General features: G+C 46.4%; 1 protein-coding gene across 4 annotated transcripts in view; it reads left to right on the top strand.

The window, feature by feature from the left end:
- The first annotated feature begins 584 nt into the window (after positions 1–584).
- ANAPC1 (anaphase promoting complex subunit 1) overlaps positions 585–17,308 on the top strand; it is a 34,163-nt gene continuing 17,439 nt past the window's right edge. For 3 of the 4 annotated variants that reach the window (XR_013956604.1, XM_080615553.1, XM_080615551.1), the window contains exons 1-24: positions 585–975; positions 1,084–1,245; positions 1,411–1,462; positions 1,631–1,740; positions 2,941–3,023; positions 4,147–4,220; positions 4,491–4,639; positions 5,556–5,776; positions 6,392–6,601; positions 7,168–7,263; positions 7,717–7,807; positions 7,925–7,990; positions 8,845–8,982; positions 9,310–9,450; positions 9,812–9,872; positions 10,417–10,604; positions 11,424–11,498; positions 12,444–12,709; positions 13,058–13,149; positions 14,047–14,195; positions 15,567–15,645; positions 15,753–15,789; positions 15,881–15,951; positions 16,077–16,255. Coding sequence is in view for 3 of the 4 variants with exons in the window: in XM_080615553.1 (XP_080471679.1) it covers positions 763–975; positions 1,084–1,245; positions 1,411–1,462; positions 1,631–1,740; positions 2,941–3,023; positions 4,147–4,220; positions 4,491–4,639; positions 5,556–5,776; positions 6,392–6,601; positions 7,168–7,263; positions 7,717–7,807; positions 7,925–7,990; positions 8,845–8,982; positions 9,310–9,450; positions 9,812–9,872; positions 10,417–10,604; positions 11,424–11,498; positions 12,444–12,709; positions 13,058–13,149; positions 14,047–14,195; positions 15,567–15,645; positions 15,753–15,789; positions 15,881–15,951; positions 16,077–16,255 (3,003 nt within the window). In the remaining variant the exon portion in view is untranslated. The remainder of the gene's footprint in view (positions 976–1,083; positions 1,246–1,410; positions 1,463–1,630; positions 1,741–2,940; positions 3,024–4,146; positions 4,221–4,490; positions 4,640–5,555; positions 5,777–6,391; positions 6,602–7,167; positions 7,264–7,716; positions 7,808–7,924; positions 7,991–8,844; positions 8,983–9,309; positions 9,451–9,811; positions 9,873–10,416; positions 10,605–11,423; positions 11,499–12,443; positions 12,710–13,057; positions 13,150–14,046; positions 14,196–15,566; positions 15,646–15,752; positions 15,790–15,880; positions 15,952–16,076; positions 16,256–17,308) is intronic. The other variant, XM_080615552.1, reaches the window with a different exon arrangement.

Here is a 17,308-nt window from a genome sequence, read left to right as displayed (position 1 = left end):
TTAAGCTCACCCAGTCCAACCCTTACCCCAGCCCTGCCAAGGCCACCCCTAACCCATGGCACTGAGGCCTCGTCTCCACGGGGTGTGAACCCTTGCAGGGACGGTGCCTGCAGCCCTGCCCTGGGCAGCCTGTTCCAATGCCTGAGCACCCTCTGGGGCAGGAATTGTTCCTCAGCTCCATCTAAACCTGCCCTGGTGCAGCTTGAGGCCGGTTCCTCTTGTCCCATCCCTTGTTCCTTGGGAGCAGAGCCCAGCCCCTCCTGGCTCCATCCTCCTCTCAGGCACTTGTAGGGAGCGATCAGGTCCCCCCGAGCCTTCTCTTCTCCAGACTAGTCTAAATTCATGAGGAAAGCTGCCACGGGAGGTGGGAATGGGATGAGTGGGCTGAGGTGACTGCCGAAGAGCTATACTACACGCCAGGGACCCTGTTTTATAACCTCGATGTGGTTACACCACGGCAAATACGCGTTTCAAGCAGGACTCCCTCAGCACACACCGCCACGGGACCAGTGTGAGAGCCCTCCCGCTCTGCCCGCCGCCATTTCCCTCCCGGCGTCCCCCGCGCAGCCCGCGGGGCAGGGCGGGAGCGACAAGATGGCCGCGCCCGTGTGAGGAGGAGGCGCTGCCGCCGCCGGCACCGCGCTCGCCTCAGCCGCGCTGCCGCTGCCCGCGGGGCCCCGGGCGGGCCGGCAGCCGGAGCCCGGCGCGGCGGGGGTGTGCAGTGCGCGTCCGTCCCGGAAATAATGAGGATATCGGGCCCCCATGTCGGACCACTCTGACGAGAGGGCGACGATGATTGCGGCCGGCGACCTGCAGGAGTTCGCCCCCCGGGGCCGCGAGCACTGCCGGCGCCACCCCAGCGCCCTCACGCTCCAGCTGCGGCGGCTGCAGCCCGCCTCCGAGCTCTGCTCCTCCGACGGGGCCGCCGGCCTGGTGGGGTCCCTGCGGGAGGTGACGATCCACGAGCGGCAGCGGGTACGGGGCAGCGGTGGCTGCGGCTCCTCGCTAAGCCGGGGCCGCCGAGCGGTAACCGGTTGTTGTAGCACATCCTGCACCTTTTCCTTACAAACCCGTGTTTTCCAGGAAAGCTGGCAGTTGCGGAAGGGCGCCAGCGATGTTGGGAAGGAGGTGGACTACGATGAAGAGCTGTACGTGGCCAGCAACATGGTTATTTGGAGCAAAGGAAGCAAAAACCAGGCGTCCACCGTTTATAAGGCTTTCACAGTTGACAGCCCCGTTCTACAGGTATGAAAACGGGGAGAGGTGGTGGCTGAATGAATGAACATCAGCTAGGAGGCGCTCAGCGGGTGTTTTGAGGCAGTGTTCTGAGGTGGGGTGTTCCGGGATGGTGAGCTTGTGCAGTAGCATCAGCTCCTTCTTTATGAACAATAACGCTGTGTTTGGTTCTAGGCCTTGTGGTGCGACTTCACTATTCCCCAGGAGAAATGTGACAAAGCTGATGGTGAGTTTCCTGCTTATTGTAATGGCAACAGATGCTTTGAGCTCAGCTTTCTTGGCGTGATGTGCTTATTTATCAAGGCTTGTGCTAAAACTGCCCCAGATTTACTTACTGTGTATGGGGGGAGTCTTAAGAAATAGAAACTTCACGGTAACTTGTTTTCTCCTCTAGTTTCAGGCAGTGGTGAAATAGTAGAGAAATGTATCTGCATATTGCAGAATTCCTGTATAAATGTGCATAGCATAGAGGGAAAGGATTACATTGCTGCTTTGCCTTTCCAGGTGAGTGCTGTCCTTTTCTTTTGGCCCACCAATAGGCCTCTCATCTGTTTGCACGCTGTGATGGGGTGGGGAGGTGTGTAAAGTGCTCCTGGTTCCGGCTGTCTGAATTCACAGAACCCCAGCCTGGTTTGTGTTGGAAGGGACCTTAAAGCTCCTCCAGCTCCAACCCCTGCCACGGGCAGGGACCCCTTCCACTGGAGCAGCTTGCTCCAAGCCCCTGTGTCCAACCTGGCCTTGAACACTGCCAGGGATGGGGCAGCCACAGCTTCTCTGGGCACCCTGGGCCAGCGCCTCAGCACCCTCACAGGGAAGAGCTTCTGCCTAAGAGCTCAGCTCAGTCTCCCCTGTTCTGGCAGGTTCAAGCCATTCCCCTTGGCCTGTCCCTACAGGCCCTTGTCCCAAGCCCCTCTCCAGGTTTCCTGCAGCCCCTTTAGGCACTGGAGCTGCTCTCAGGTCTCCCCTTCAGGAGCCTTCTCTTCTCCAGGCTGAACTTCAAAGTTCTTCACTCCATGGCTGGTATGGCTATGGCTGCTTTGTAGTCTGAGAGCCTGCTCCCATTTACTCTTCTCAAAAGAAAACAAACATCTTATTTTACTATAGTGAGATACTGAGACCTCACTTGGAGCATTGTGTGCAGTTCTGGTGTCCTCAACATAAAAAGGACATGGAACTGTTGGAACAAGTGCAGAGGAGGCCACGATGATGATCAGGGGCTGGAGCACCTCCTGTATGGAGACAGGCTGAGAAAGTTGGGGCTGTTGAGCCTGGAGAAGAGAAGCTGCGTGGAGACCTCAGAGCAGCTTCCAGTGTCTGAAGGGGGCTACAAGGATGCTGGGGAGGGACTCTTCATCAGGGACTGTAGTGACAGGACAAGGGGTAATGGGTTCAAACTGAAACAGGGGAAGTTTAGATTGGATCTAAGGAAGAAATTCTTTACTGAGAGGGTGGTGAGGCACTGGAATGGGTTGCCCAGGGAGGTTGTGAATGCTCCATCCCTGGCGGTGTTCAAGGCCAGGTTGGACAGAGCCTTGGGTGCCATGGTTTAGTGTGAGGTGTCCCTGCCCATGGCAGGGGGGTTGGAACTGGATGATCTTAAGGTCCTTTCCAACCCTGACTATTCTATGATTCTATGAAATACAGTCAGTACAATAAGTGTGTGATGCTTTTATTTGGTCATAACTCTGTTTGTTGGTTTTTTAGGTTGCAAATGTCTGGCCAACAAAGTATGGTTTGTTATTTGAACGCAGCAGTTCCTCACATGAAGTTCCTCCAAGTCCCCCCAGGTATGAAGCAGTTCATAGTTTTGTTATAGGCTATTTGCTAATCCAATGCAGGAGCTCAGGAGCTGAAGAGCAGGAATGAAATGATCCATGTGGTTGTGATGGGAGCAGGTGAAACCTGAGCTATTAATAGGAAAGGACTGCATACTGACAGCCCATGATGTTCTTCTGGTACTGTGTTAAGGATTAGTTGGAAGTGGTGATGCTGGGAATAGGAGCCATGATATGGGTGTTACCAGCCTGATTTCACTAAGGTTTGTTCTGGGGATTGGCTCCAGGCTGTGATGGATGACTGGGAGATTCACTGAGGGATTGTCATTGAGACACTTTCTCTCTGCTGCTTCTCAGGATGCTTTAAATCTATGGAGCATCCTCTTCCTCTTTGGGGAAGATCCTGGACCCTGTGCTCTCTGGCTGGGCATACAGCTGAGCAGCAGAGGAAGGAGTTGGATGGTGCACTGATGAATGGCTTTAATACAGCTGCTTGCTCTCTTTTGGGCTTTGTGTCCATTCCAAGCACTTGTGATTCTCTAATCCTCGGAAGAGTTGGGATTAGAAAGAGAGGTCCTGAAAATGATCGAGAGGGTACAAATATCATGACTGACCCTACTCAAGCCCGCCTTTGGTGCTAATTCTTCCTTTTGCTACTGTCACTGCCGATGGGTGGCTTGACTGCTGCTCTGTGATGGGTACAGATGATCTGTATCCATCACATACAGATGATGGCTGGCTGCTTGTCTGGGAGCTGTGGAACCTAAACTCCTAAATTGAGTCAGGGTTAAGGGCTTTCTCCTCTTCCTATTCCTCCTCCCAGCTCAGCTGGTGCCAGCTCTGTTCACTCAGACCAGCCAAAGTCTGTCTTGTGGCCACCAGGTGGGGTCATTCTCAAGTGCTCTGAGATGCAAACCAAGACCCAATCACCCTGTTTTGTACACCAGCCTTCGACTCTACTCTGTGAGTCCAGCAAGCTTCTGTGCATGGAATATCTGTCTCTGTTGTTAGATCTCAGGCTCTGATTTGTTAAGGTCTGAGGAGCTGGTTTGGGATCACAGCACCAGCTACAGGAGAGAACAGTTCTGCTTTTTAGCATTTGGGTTTGAACGTGCTGTGTTTGGTTTCTTTCTAGAGAACCTTTGCCTACGATGTTCAGCATGCTACACCCCTTGGATGAGATAACACCTCTTGTCTGTAAGTCTGGCGGTAAGTTTATGTCTGTAGCTGTATTGATTGGAGTCCGTCAGTGCGGTATCACATGCTCCATGTGCCACGTGGGCTTTGTCTGCATTACAGAACGTGCAGATAATGACACTTCCAAGACTCCAGAAGTGGGTGTTTTACCTGCTTCATGCACAGGGAAACTGCTCAGGGAAAAATCCCAGAGTGTGGAAGAGAGAGGATGTGAAAGATGCTAACCCTGTAATGGGTAACACTGCTGTAGAAGTGATCCTTGTGCCTTAACCTCTTCTTTAGCAGGCATATTTGGCTCTGCCAGAGTGCAGTATGTTGCTGATTATACCATGAGGATTGTGTTCCTTAACACTGAGCCTTCCATTGTGATGACCTACGATACTGTGCAGAGTTTACACACTGTTTGGGCTCTTCGGAGAGTGAAGCCAGAGGTACAACTTACTGCTTGCTAAATGACATTATAGGAAAAGCTGTGTGTATGTTTACGTGCCCTTATAGCTGTGTGCGTGTTACAAATGCCTGGTAATTGTGGTTTATTGTATTTATAAGAGAGTAAGAAATCTGTGGGTGGGTATGTTTAGGTTATTTGTTTTAACAGTTTCTTTCATGTATTTGCCTGGGCTTTTCTTTCTTTGCCTGTTTCTTTCATTTGTATTTGCCAGGGAGAGCACAGGAAGAGTCCCAGCCTGGTTTGTGTTGGAAGGGACCTTAAAGCTCCTCCAGCTCCAACCCCTGCCACGGGCAGGGACCCCTTCCACTGGAGCAGCTTGCTCCAAGCCCCTGTGTCCAACCTGGCCTTGAACACTGCCAGGGATGGGGCAGCCACAGCTTCTCTGGGCACCCTGGGCCAGCGCCTCAGCACCCTCACAGGGAAGAGCTTCTGCCTAACAGCTCAGCTCAGTCTCCTCTGTTCTGGCAGGTTCAAGCCATTCCCCTTGGCCTGTCCCTACAGGCCCTTGTCCCAAGCCCCTCTCCAGGTTTCCTGCAGCCCCTTCAGGCACTGGAGCTGCTCTAAGGTCTCCCCTTCAGGAGCCTTCTCTTCTCCAGGCTGCCCCAGCCCAGCTCTCTCAGCCTGGCTCCAGAGCAGCCCTCAGAGCTCAGAAGGATTGGACTCAACTGTTGAGTTCTACAAGGAAAATAACAAACAACTTAGTGCCATGGAAAGCATTGGAGTAGTTTCCATGTCTGTGGATGAGAGACCATGGTAGGTAGGAATAACTTCATAGGCTGAGTACCTAAGGCATAAATCGTTAACACCCAGCTGACACAACAACCTATTTGAGCACCTTGCTGGCTGTTCTCACCCATGTGCTGTTTATGCACACACAGCTCTGTTTTCTCCCCCAGGAGCAGAACATGGTGCTAAAGTTCTCGGAGCAGCTGGGCACACCACAGCACATGGCCACTAGCAGCTCTTTGACTGCTCATCTCAGAAGCTTCTCCAAAGGAGACTCTCCTGTGGGCTCCCCTTTCCAGAACTACTCCTCCATCCACAGCCAGAGCAGATCAGTGTCATCACCCAGCATGCAGTCCCGCTCGCCATCCATCTCCAACATGGCTGCTTTGAGGTGGGCACTGAACACAGCACATAGACAGATGATAGCAAAGAATATGAGCAATGGGATAGACGTCTGGTAGTGCTGTCTCTCTTCCTTTACTGTTACAAGTCTAAAATGCAGGTGCCTCTTTTATTATAGCACTTGAAAGCCCTCTTGGAATGCTCTTGTGGCATTTGGTGTGCTATTATTCCTATAGTATTGGGCCATAATTGATATGCCAGAGCCAAAGAGGCTGTTGTGTCATTACACAGCCAGTCTGTGGTGGAGTCGAGACCTGTCTGCAGGTTGTGTGAGTCCCAGGGGTGTTTTCAGTTAGCCTTTCTAAAGAAAGGCACATTGAGAGAGAAGAGATTGGGAGAGATGTCAGATAAAGTGGACCACACAACTTGAAATGTTGGTTTTCTTACTTTTGAAATCTCATCATTGGATTCTGACAGAGATGACTGGAAATTACTTGGAGAATTGTTCTCCTGTGCTGGGCTCTATTGCTAAAGGAAACCAATACTGAGCTAGCTACTGGTTTTGGTTTGGTTTTAAAGCCTCTACCAGTGTATGAGCTCCCTGGGGTTCTGCACCTGCTTTTGAAATCCACTTCTCAGCAGTGTCTTGTGTCTTTGCCTGCAGCCGCTCTCATTCCCCTGCTCTGGGAGTTCATTCTTTCTCAGGAGTGCAGAGGTTCAACTTCTCCGGTAGTGCTCAGTCACCGAGGAGGCACAGTATTACCCATTCACCCAACAGCACCTCCAGTGATTCCTTCCTTGTACCAGAAACAGAACCAATTGTTCCTGAGCTGTGTATAGATCATCTGTGGACAGAAACAGTCACAAACATGAGGTTAGGTGCTTGTGCTGGGATGTGGGAAGTTCCGGAGTTCCGTTGCGGGAGGGGAGGGGGTGGAATAAAATGACAACTTAGTCTGCCACCTTGAAGGAGATTCATGGGCTTGTACTTCCTAATTCCTTTTTAAATGATGCTCACTAGATGTTTGGCTTCCTTCCAAAGAGGATTGGGCACTTGGAATGCTTTAATTTCTTGTGTTATTCCTGGCTCTCTGAACATGGGAATGGTTTCAAGAGATCTGTAAAGCAAAGTAGGTTCTAACCTGGTCATTGCTTTGGGTATTTCTGATCTAGGGAGAGTAACTCTTTCTCTGTTACCATCAAAACGGGCAAAACACAGCATAAACCCTGAGACTGAACAGGAGAACAAAGCCAAAGAGAATTCTCTGTGTGCCAGAAAGTGGGGAATGTGAAGACTGGAGTGCTAGGAAATCAGTTTCAGGAGTAATGATTGAAACTGGTGCATTCTGTCAGCTGATGCACTGCAGATTGAAGGCTAGTGTGAGACTGTGTTTCCCAGTAGACCAAGTGAATGTGCTGATCCCTGTGTCTCTCTTACAGGGAGAAGAATTCCCAAGCATCAAAAGTGTTCATTACCACTGACCTTTGTGGGCAGAAGTTCTTGTGCTTTTTAGTGGAATCCCAGCTCCAGCTGCGGTGAGCATCCCAGTCTTGGGGACAGAGAGGAGCACTCCAGATATTACCACCTTGTTTTTACCTTACCAATTCCTCCAGCTAGTGGAATCTGTTGTGGCAGCATGTGGTACATCACTTGCTCTTGTGTGACATGTTCTTAACTGTGGTGCATTGATGGTTTAAGCTATTTAAGTAAAACTGAAGTTGCAAGAGAACATTCACTGTAATTTAAATGGTCTTCTTGTTTGTCTTCCTCTGTACCCTTTAGAAGTACATTTGGGGGTTTTAATTAGGCTTGCAGAGTAGAAGGAACTTGACTAGCAGGGCAAAACAAGCAAAGGAAGGAGGAAGGAACCAGGTATACCACAATAAAAGTAACTGCACCATGCAGTACTGCTGTAGTCCTCTGTCTTCATTCTGTAACAACAGCTAGGACAGTCCTTTCATGTTTCCTGTTGTTTCTCAAATCTCTAGGTGTGTAAAATTTCAAGAGAGCAACGATAAGTCGCAGCTGATCTTTGGTTCTGTTACCAATATTCAAGCAAAGGATGCAGCTCCAGTGGAGGTACGTACCTCTCCCTGGGGACTATGACATGTGGAGCATCTGCTTTGTCACTTATCATCCAACTGTTGTCTTCCTACTTGCATACAAGAAGCTGAACGTGCTGCTTGATTCTCACAGGGCATCGATACACTGCTGGTTCTGGATGGCAGTGGGAATCTGGTGCTCTATTCTGGAGTGGTTCGGGTAAGTAACTGCCTTTCTATCCCAAAATAGATGTTTGAATCTTTGGTTACAAGCTGGGCTGTCCACAGGGATCCTGTGTGCATCATACCCTGTGGTACAATCAATCTCTTGAGCTTGTTGTCAGTGATAGTGAAGTACTAAGGTAAGAAAATGCTTTCGAAGACAGAAAAAGTCAAAAACATGGAAAATAAGAATTGTTCCTGAGCAAAACACTTTCAAACTTCTGTAGCATGGCACATAGCTTTCGATGTCAAATTGTTTTGCTTTACCAAGGGCTATTGTTATATTGGTGCAGAGAAGGTACTTGGCTTTCCTTTGCTTTGTTCTTTTGAATATAAGTCTTTGAGTCTTTTAGCATTCATGTCTTCTCACCTATCATGTCAGATGGACATGGTTCATCCAAAATAATTAAAGCTTCTTCTTAAACTCTGTAGAGATGCGCTGTGCTCTCTCTGTGTATGCAGAACCTTGGACACTGCAGTTGGTACCTGTCTATGCACACACATTGGTGTGCAGGTGTGTGATGGTGTGTGTGTATATATATATATGTATATAAAAAAGGTTATACTCAGAGCTTTCTCAGGGCAGCCCTGCTAGAACTACTTCTAGTGGGAGTAGATCTGTAGTAATAATATACAATACTGATCATATATGGTAGGTTTTTCATCATGTCATCATCTGAAGACAGTAATTGGATGAAGAAGTCATTAATCTTCTCTTCAGAGACTTTAGCCACTTTCTTCACACTTTTCCTTTAAGATGTTAAATCTGATCGTGTCTGTATCTGTAAGCAGCCTATGGAAGCACAGGCATGAAACCCAACCGTGTGTTTTCCTACCTGTTGTTCACAAAAGGTCGGGAAGGTTTTTATTCCCGGGTTGCCTGCACCATCTCTGACAATGTCCAACCAGATGCCTCGGCCAAGCACTCCGTTGGACAGTGTCAGCACTCCATCCAAGCCTTTGAATAAGCATCTGGGGCCCTTGGAAGAGGTAAGGAGAAAGAAAGTCCTGCCTTAAAAAGGGTTTAGTTGGAACAGCTTCAAATGGTGGGTTGATTTTTAACTTTCAAGGCATCTTTGGAGTGAAATCTTTTAGTTTTCCTTCTGTAAAACCCCTGAATAAATAGAGTTTAAAGAAGATCTGTTTAGTGCTTCCTTATCTATTTATTTATGACTTCTGCAAAATCTCTGAGGCAGAGATGGGAAAGCTTTATAGTTGTTTTCAAAACACTAGTCCATTAGAAATGTCAATTTTAGCTGTCCTTTGCTCAGATCCTCTTATTTCAACAGCTCTAAGCCATCATTTACCCCTTTTCAGGGTGTGCTTCTGTCACCAGTTCCAGAACTAAGGGATTCCTTGAAGCTTCACGACTCCACTTACATTGAAGACTGTACTTTCCAGCAGCTTGGGACTTTCATTCATGCTCTGAGGGATCCTGTCCACAACAGAGTAACTTTAGTAGGTATTACCTGTAACTCGAGTCAGGACTTTGTTAGTAAAGCAAAGTGAGGCTCACATTTACTTCTACTGCACAGTGAGACTTTGCAGGTCCTGACCAACAGCAAAATATCACACCTGAATTGGTGGCTTCACTTCTTTCTGTCTGTAAAATACTCTTATTTCTTCAAGGGATTCAGCTCAAGATCTGTTTCAAGTGTTTCAGGGAACTAACATCTGAGGTTATGACTCTCCAGTGTAGCCAACAGCCAGGAATTAGGAATATGCTTCATACATAAAGGATTTCTGAGTTGGTAGAGAAAGACCCTGGCTTTACTTTATACATTTCATGATTTGACTCTTACCTGTTTTATCTCTTCAGGAGCTCAGCAATAACACAATGGTCCGGATTGCTATTCCTGAAATTGCCACTTCAGAACTGGGTATGATTCAGATCCACCACATGAAACATGTTCCCTAATTTTGAACTAGTTTCTGCATAGCTTGGACTGTACCACATATCCCAAGCTCTTACTAACTTATCTTTTATTGCTGGTACCATTTATTTAGGTGTGCTCTGTTGTTTTCAGTGCTTCCAGCCGCACTCTTAGAACTTCCTTTGTTCTTTAGACACTTTGTTCTCTACTATTGTTTGTATAATTGCTTGAGGAAGGGCTGAGATGCCAGTTCAGACAAAAGTTGGCTTCAGTAGTGAGCAAAAGGAACTCTTTTTCCCCTTGGTGTGGTGAATTAGAGGGGCTGTGCTCAACCTGCACTAGAGGAACCTAGTGTTGAAGCTTGCGTGATTGTCCTGTTGTGTGTTGAAGCTGTTGAAGGTTGTGAGATGTGGCTTTACTGAAAGAGTTTCCAGAGAGTTCAGAGTAGGTCTAGTAAGTGAGTCTGTAGAGATTTATACCACTGACTGAAGCACCAGGAGGCAAGATGGAAAACACACCGAATCCCTTATTTTCTCTTCTTTTGCAACAGTGAAAAGATGTCTGCAGGGAATCAAAGCTGTCCTGCCCAAGGAGATAGCTGTACAGATGCTTGTCAAGTGGTACAATGCTTACAATGCTCCAGGAGGACCAAGCTATCACTCAGAATGGAATTTATTTGTAACATGCCTCATGAATATGATGGGTTATAACACAGAGAGACTGTCCTGGACACGTAATGTAAGCAAGCGTGTATGTTTATTTTCCTAGTTCACTTTGAAGCTACTGATAACTCTTAAAGGTTCAAAATGGTTAGAGTCAGAACTGACTGAAATCGATTGTATATTATCTTAAATCACAAGATGCCATCAAATCAATTCTGTGTTCATAAATTTCTGGTATATATTTTAGTCTGTGTCTATCATGAAGCATATTTATCAGGTACTTACCATCTGTCTTGGTCAAATAAAAAATAACTATGAAGATTTTGCTCCAGTTCATAACTAACACTGGCGCAATTAAAGATTTGTTTCATCTAATCCGTGTTAAGCTGCTTCTCTCTAGAAACACAAGGTACCACTCAAATCCCTGTTTCCTAAAGAGGATTTTCTATGCAGTTTTCAAATCACAATGTTTAAAGTTCTAGGGTTTCTTTTTCAGCTGTTTTTGTTGAATGTATTTGGAGTTTCCTTTACTTGCTAGCAGGAAACACACTGAATTTGCAGTACTTGTAGGGGTCAAAAAGGCACCAAGTATATGTGTACAGCTGGAATGAAAACAGTTATGGTAGATCTACATTACTAGCATTAGTTCATACACAGTTTTTCCTCTGTCCTAGAAAATGCCAGATATTAATTAGGCAGTCAAACTGTGGAATTCAAGCACCATGCACTAGAATAACTAGCTGTGTTTAGAATAATCTATTTGCGAAGTGTAGAAGTACCTAACGCCATGTCCTGTAATACTGGGGTTGAATTCAGATGTTGTCATTGGAAATTTACTTATAGAACCTTGAGAATTGTAACTCTCAGTTACTTTTGATAATTTTATTTCTTGCAGCTTGATTTTGAAGGATCCCTTTCACCAGTTATTGCTCCAAAGAAGGCCAGACCGTCAGAAACAGGGTCAGATGAGGTAAGGAATGGGTCTATCTTAAAAATAAGAGGCAGGGGGTGGGGAAGAGGTGTTTGGTTTGATGTTTCTTTAAAGGCAAAGCATAGGAAACACCCTCTGAATATTGTATTTCATCTGAGATTACAAACCCCTGGGGGAAGAAAAGGTATTTTGCCCTTTGTAGTGGCTGCATCATGTGACCCATCAGGGTTCTGTCTTCTAGACAGGTAGGTTGGACTCAGGAATGAATTTGGTAGGGATCACAAAGCAATCCCAGATAATCTCCTGGCAATGTCACACTTCTCCTAGATGCTTCTTCATCTATTTAAAATGAAGTTCTCACTCCCCTGGCTACTCAAGCAAATAGCAAGTTAGGAACATCAGATTACATACCTCACTAACTGCACTGATGCTCACTGAAGTTAGTAGGGTGGTTAAGATTAATTCACTGAGCTCTACCTAGGCAGGAATAGGAAGGTTTGGCTTCAGGGAAAGTGAGGCTTATTACCATCCCATCCTAAGAGGCTTGTGAGTTGTGGTGGTCCTGTTGAGCTGTGGGCTAACAGTTCAATGAGCCCATGGGGTTATGGATTATGGTCTGTGTGGAATAAAGATCAGGATCTAATGCATGATGTTGAGCTGCGGCAGGGGAAGCTCCTAGGCTGGGAGCACTAGGTGAATGGTATGAATGCTCACTGAGGTCTTGTGCACAAAGTATTGGTACAAGGAAGGTACTTGTTTTGTCTTGTTCTTTTAACTACAAGTTTTGATTCTTTTATACATAATGTGGGGGTGAAACTTGAACAGTTGAACCTTTGGGTCTGTGCAGCACTTTTGCAATACAACAGTCACATTTGTATTGTTTTATGGGGAGAAAAACTCCTTTGAAACAGTACTTTGGAGTTGTCTTGTTGAAGGTTATGCTCACCATGAAACCTCTGTCTCTCTCCTGTTTGCTTGGTGTAGGACTGGGAATATCTCTTGAGCTCTGACTACCATAAGAATTTTGAGTCTCATCCTGTTGCCAAGGCTTTGCGACTGGACCCTCTGGAAGCTTTGGCGTCAAAGGATGACTTTTCACAGAGCCTTAGTTTGGATTCCTCAATGCTCCTTTTCACCCACATTCCTGCTATTTTCTTTGTTCTTCATCTCATTTACGAGGAGCTCAAACTGAACAGTCTAATGGGAGAAGGAATTCGTTCACTTGTTGTTCTTCTGGTTCAGCTGGCCAGGTATGTCCAGCTGACTGAAACTGCAGCTCTTTTGTATCATGCAGTGTCTCTTGTTAATTATTTTCATGGGGAATTTGGGGATTGCCCAAAATGGAGCAGACTTTCCATGGATCTGAAGAAAATGAATCCTTAAAACCTTACCCTGGTGCTGAAAGGGCTGGCCTGTCCTCTAGTCTATCATGCCAAAGAGAAGCAAGCCTGAAATAAGCCTGTGTCTCTTTGAGGCTGTTATATGCATTCATGTCTTGCAGATAACCCAGCATGTTATCTACCTACTCAATAGAAGATGTCACAAATGCAGGAAGGTTTTTGTCCCCTCTGATGTCACTCACCTCTTTCTCATTCTAGGGACTTAAAACTTGAGGCTTACATAGATTATTACTACAGAGACTATCCAGCCCTTGTCAAAACCTCCAGGCAGACTTGTGTAATTGATCAAGGTGAGTTGAAGGCTTTGCAAATCTGGATATTCAGTGATAACGATGTGCAAATGCAGTGATGATGATCTGCAAACTATCTGTGCTACCAAGCACCTTGGTAACTGTTCTCTTTAAAGCTGGTCAGGACTTAATCCCTATATGTAAAACTGTGCTCATAGTGCTGAGATTGTCCCTTTGTTTTTCATACCTTCCTAAGAAGCCTGGGATGAAATAAGCACAGTAGAACTGGTGCTCTTCACAGGACAAGGGCTTGAGAGAGGAATGATGGTTTCACCTTGGCAAATCTCAGGCTGGCTGAGAAACCTCAGCAGATGACTGGGGAAACCCTAGCAGTGAAATGTGCCTCTTGGGGGAAGTATGGCTGGGCTGGCAGGCTCTTGGGTTACAGTTGATAGAAACTAAATCAGAGCTAAGACCACAATACTTAAATTTAAATAAGGTCATTGATTGTCCATGCCCTTGTTTAGTGTCCTACCAGCTTGTATTTACTAGTCGTGTAAGAGAAACCACTGTTTCTCCTGACCCAAAAAAGTAATCTCATAGCTTTGCTACCCCCGTTTGTGGACAGGAGAGGCAGAGGTTGTAGGTAGGTTGTCTTCTCATGAGACCAATTTAATGTTGTTGAATTACAAGACTGTTCCAGTGAGGTTTGGGGGATTATTCTGTGCTTATTCCTTTTCATGGGCTGAGATAATTTTGTTCTTGAGAGTTTGGTGCCTCACATTTTTCATCACTGTCTAGCTATGAGCTCCCATCTAACAGGAGAGATGTGATCTGTAACCTGTAGGGAAGTGCTTTTTGTTGTTAAAAGAAGCACTTCAGGGTTTGCTTTGGGAATAGTGGAGGGTTATTGTGCATTCACCATGAACTGTGTCATGTCTGTTCATATGGTTATAGTCCAAACAGGTTTCATGCACCATCCTGCATTTTTCTCTGCTGAGCCGCCAAGTATCTTTCAGTGGCTGAGTTCCTGTTTGAAGGGAGAAGGAGTGCAGCCTTACCCTTACTTACCAGGGATCTGTGAGAGGAGCAAACTGGTAGTAGTGGTATGTACTGTAGCAAAACCGATATGTTTTACTCTGTCAGCTCTGGCTCCGTGGCCAGGGTTTGCTTCCTATGAGTGGAGCATCCCCAGTGCCAAACAACAGGGTTTGTCAAACAACAGGGTTTAATCGTGGTGTGTGGAGCAGTGGGGCCATGCTGGAGGAGTATTGAGCCTGTGATCAATAACTCTGCTCTAGCTATACTGCTGGAGACTTAAAATCAGAGGATCATAGAATGGCTTAGGTTGGAAGGGACCTTAAAGCTCATCCAGTTCCAACCCCTGGCATGGGCAGGGACACCTTCCACTGGAGCAGCTTGCTCCAAGCCCCTGTGTTGCTGCTCCATACCAAGACTCATCTACCTGCATGAAATCCTCTTGAGCATCCCCCAGATACAGTAAGGGGTACAGCATCTGACTCTCCTCAGGGAAAACAATCCATGTCTAGCAGAGAGAAATCCCTGTGAGCCCTCTCTTTTATTACTTGAGTATTACTGAAGGGTGTGGATGGGTTTTAGCAGGTGGGAGGAGGTATCTGAGGTTGGAAAGGAGAGCTCATGAGTAGCCTGTGCTTCACTGCTTATGTTTTTTTGTGGTTTGCAGTAGTGGCATGTGCAGAGTAATACTGTAACTCCAGGTTAACTGTAATTGGTGAGTGAGAATTTCCCTGCTCGCTTCTTGGGCATGTATCAACATAAATACTGAGTCGCATGAGTAGTTACAAGTGCTGATGTTATCTCCTGGGCAGCCTCCCTCCCTTATTCACAACGTATGAGGTGTTGAGCCTGAGGTGCCTGGAGAGGAAGAACAGGGAGGAGAGACTGCTCTCACCAGGCGTCCAAGATGAGTTGCAGAGTCTATGATAGGAGTTGCCAGGAGTTGGCCTCTCCTCTGCTTCAGTGTGGAGGCTTGAAGCAGGACTGAGGCAGATTAAAGTGCTGGCTGGCATAGCTGAGGTGGACCCTGCTTTGAGCGGGGAACAACTTCCCACTTGGAGCCTTCCTAAAGTAGTCCATATTCAAGATGTGGAGGAGACAGTGAAAAATTATGTCTGTAGATGATATATTTCACAAGAGAAATGAAATGTGAAAACCATGGGAAAGATGACCGGGAGCATGTGTTTCTCTCTCTTTTCTTATCTTTCTACCTTTGAAACAATTGTCCAGGAACATTCAGCTGATTGCTTCAGGATGAATGTTTTCCAAACTCCAAGATAAAAATCTGAAGCATAAAAGTTGAGTGGTTCAGTTGTTTCAGTCTCCCTTTATTAACAGTGTTTTCACAACAAACCCATCCCTCTGTCTAAGTTACTAAAGTTATCTTCTGCCTGTTTGGACCCTAAGTGACTGTATTACGATGTCTGTTTCCTATCCAGAGTGTGGCTCTGTATATACTTGGGGATGAGAGCGCTGTGTCTAATGAAGCCTCCCATTATTTGTACAAGATTACATCAGGTAATGATGCTTTGATGCCATGATACTATCTCCTGGTGTCTTGTGCTGCTTGTATGCTGGCCTTTTGCTTGGGGGATGTGGAATTAATGTGCCCTTGTCTTTCCTAGGCCAACGAAAGCAGCAAATGGAACAGGATGACAATAGGTATAAGGCTCTTTAGTATTTAAACTCATGAGGTTTGGACTTGCTGCTGACTTTTGGACTAGCTTTCATTGGCTTCCCTTTTATTTTACAGATGCAGTTTCAGACACAGCACATCTGTTTCCAGCCTGGCTGAGAAGTTAGTTATTTGGATGACTGATGTTGGTAAGAGCAGCTTTTATCATTGTGCAGAATGGTACAATCACAAGGAGCAGCCTTGTGCTTGTGCAGTACGAAATACACTTTATCTACTTTTGATAATAGCTTGTGTTTTCCTTGTTATTTTTGAGGTTTCACCTTAAGAGATCTGGAGTCTCTCCCCTTTGGGGTAGCTCTTCCCATCAGAGATGCAATATATTACTGCAGAGAGCAGCCTGCCTCAGACTGGCCTGAAGCTGTTTGTCTCCTTATCGGGCGTCAGGATCTGTCCAAACAGGCGTGTGAAGGGAACCTGCAGAAGGGTAAATCTGTGAGTATGGGCATCAGGGGATTTCACAACACTGGGGTTGGGCAGAGCACTCTGTTCTCCTCAGAGAACACCATCTGCTGATGCTCAGGGCATCAGAAGGTGCAGATTCAAGGTTGAGGGCAACGCTTACATGAATAGGAGGGTTTCAGTATAAAACCAGCATCCGGCACAGGAAGGCCACGTGCATAGCTGTGGAAACTGTCAGTATAAACCAGATTTTCAACTTCATTTACACATGATGCTCAAAAGCTTTGCCTACAGAGCTGTTTGATTGCCTCTGTAAGTCCTCTTCCTCCTCTGCAAAACAGCTGCGCCTTTAAGAGGTGTCAGAGAGGTTTTGGTACTCAGTCCAGAGACAAAACAGGAAAGCACAGGGAATCATAGAATCAACCAGGTTGGAAAAGACCTTCAAGATCATCAAACCAAGAGTGCCAAACCAAGGGCACCCCTAACCCATGGCACTGAGGCCTCGTCTCCACGGGGTGTGAACCCTTGCAGGGACGGTGCCTGCAGCCCTGCCCTGGGCAGCCTGTTCCAATGCCTGAGCACCCTTTGGGGCAGGAATTGTTCCTCAGCTCCATCTAAACCTGCCCTGGTGCAGCTTGAGGCCGGTTCCTCTTGTCCCATGCCTTGTTCCTTGGGAGCAGTGTTGAGGACACTGAAAGCTGACATGCACAGAACTGCTTTAATAGTAGCAGATTATAGCCTGTAGTCAAGAAGAGGAATTTATAGTCTCAAGTACATCTTGGCCAAGATCCTTTTTGCTGTCTTAGCTTTGGAAGTGATATTAGCATTACCCGATTCTTTATATCAGAGGCTTCATAACTAACATTCATAACACAGCAAAAAGTTAATCCATTGAGCAGAAAGATTGGAACATGGAGTTCATTTACCATGTGCCACCGTTCATAAAACCCTGTTTTGTTTTCTGCTGGGGAGGTTTTGCCCAACTGTAACAGTACTGAATCTTCAAATGGTGATAAATTGATTTTATCACTTACTTTATAACAATGCCTCGAATGTGCGTTACCTTAAAAGGAGAAAATGAGCTTC

The sequence above is a fragment of the Psittacula echo genome (assembly GCF_963264785.1).
Source record: "Psittacula echo genome assembly, chromosome: 4".
Lineage (NCBI taxonomy): Eukaryota > Metazoa > Chordata > Aves > Psittaciformes > Psittacidae > Psittacula > Psittacula echo.
This window is presented reverse-complemented; position numbering and strand designations above follow the sequence as displayed.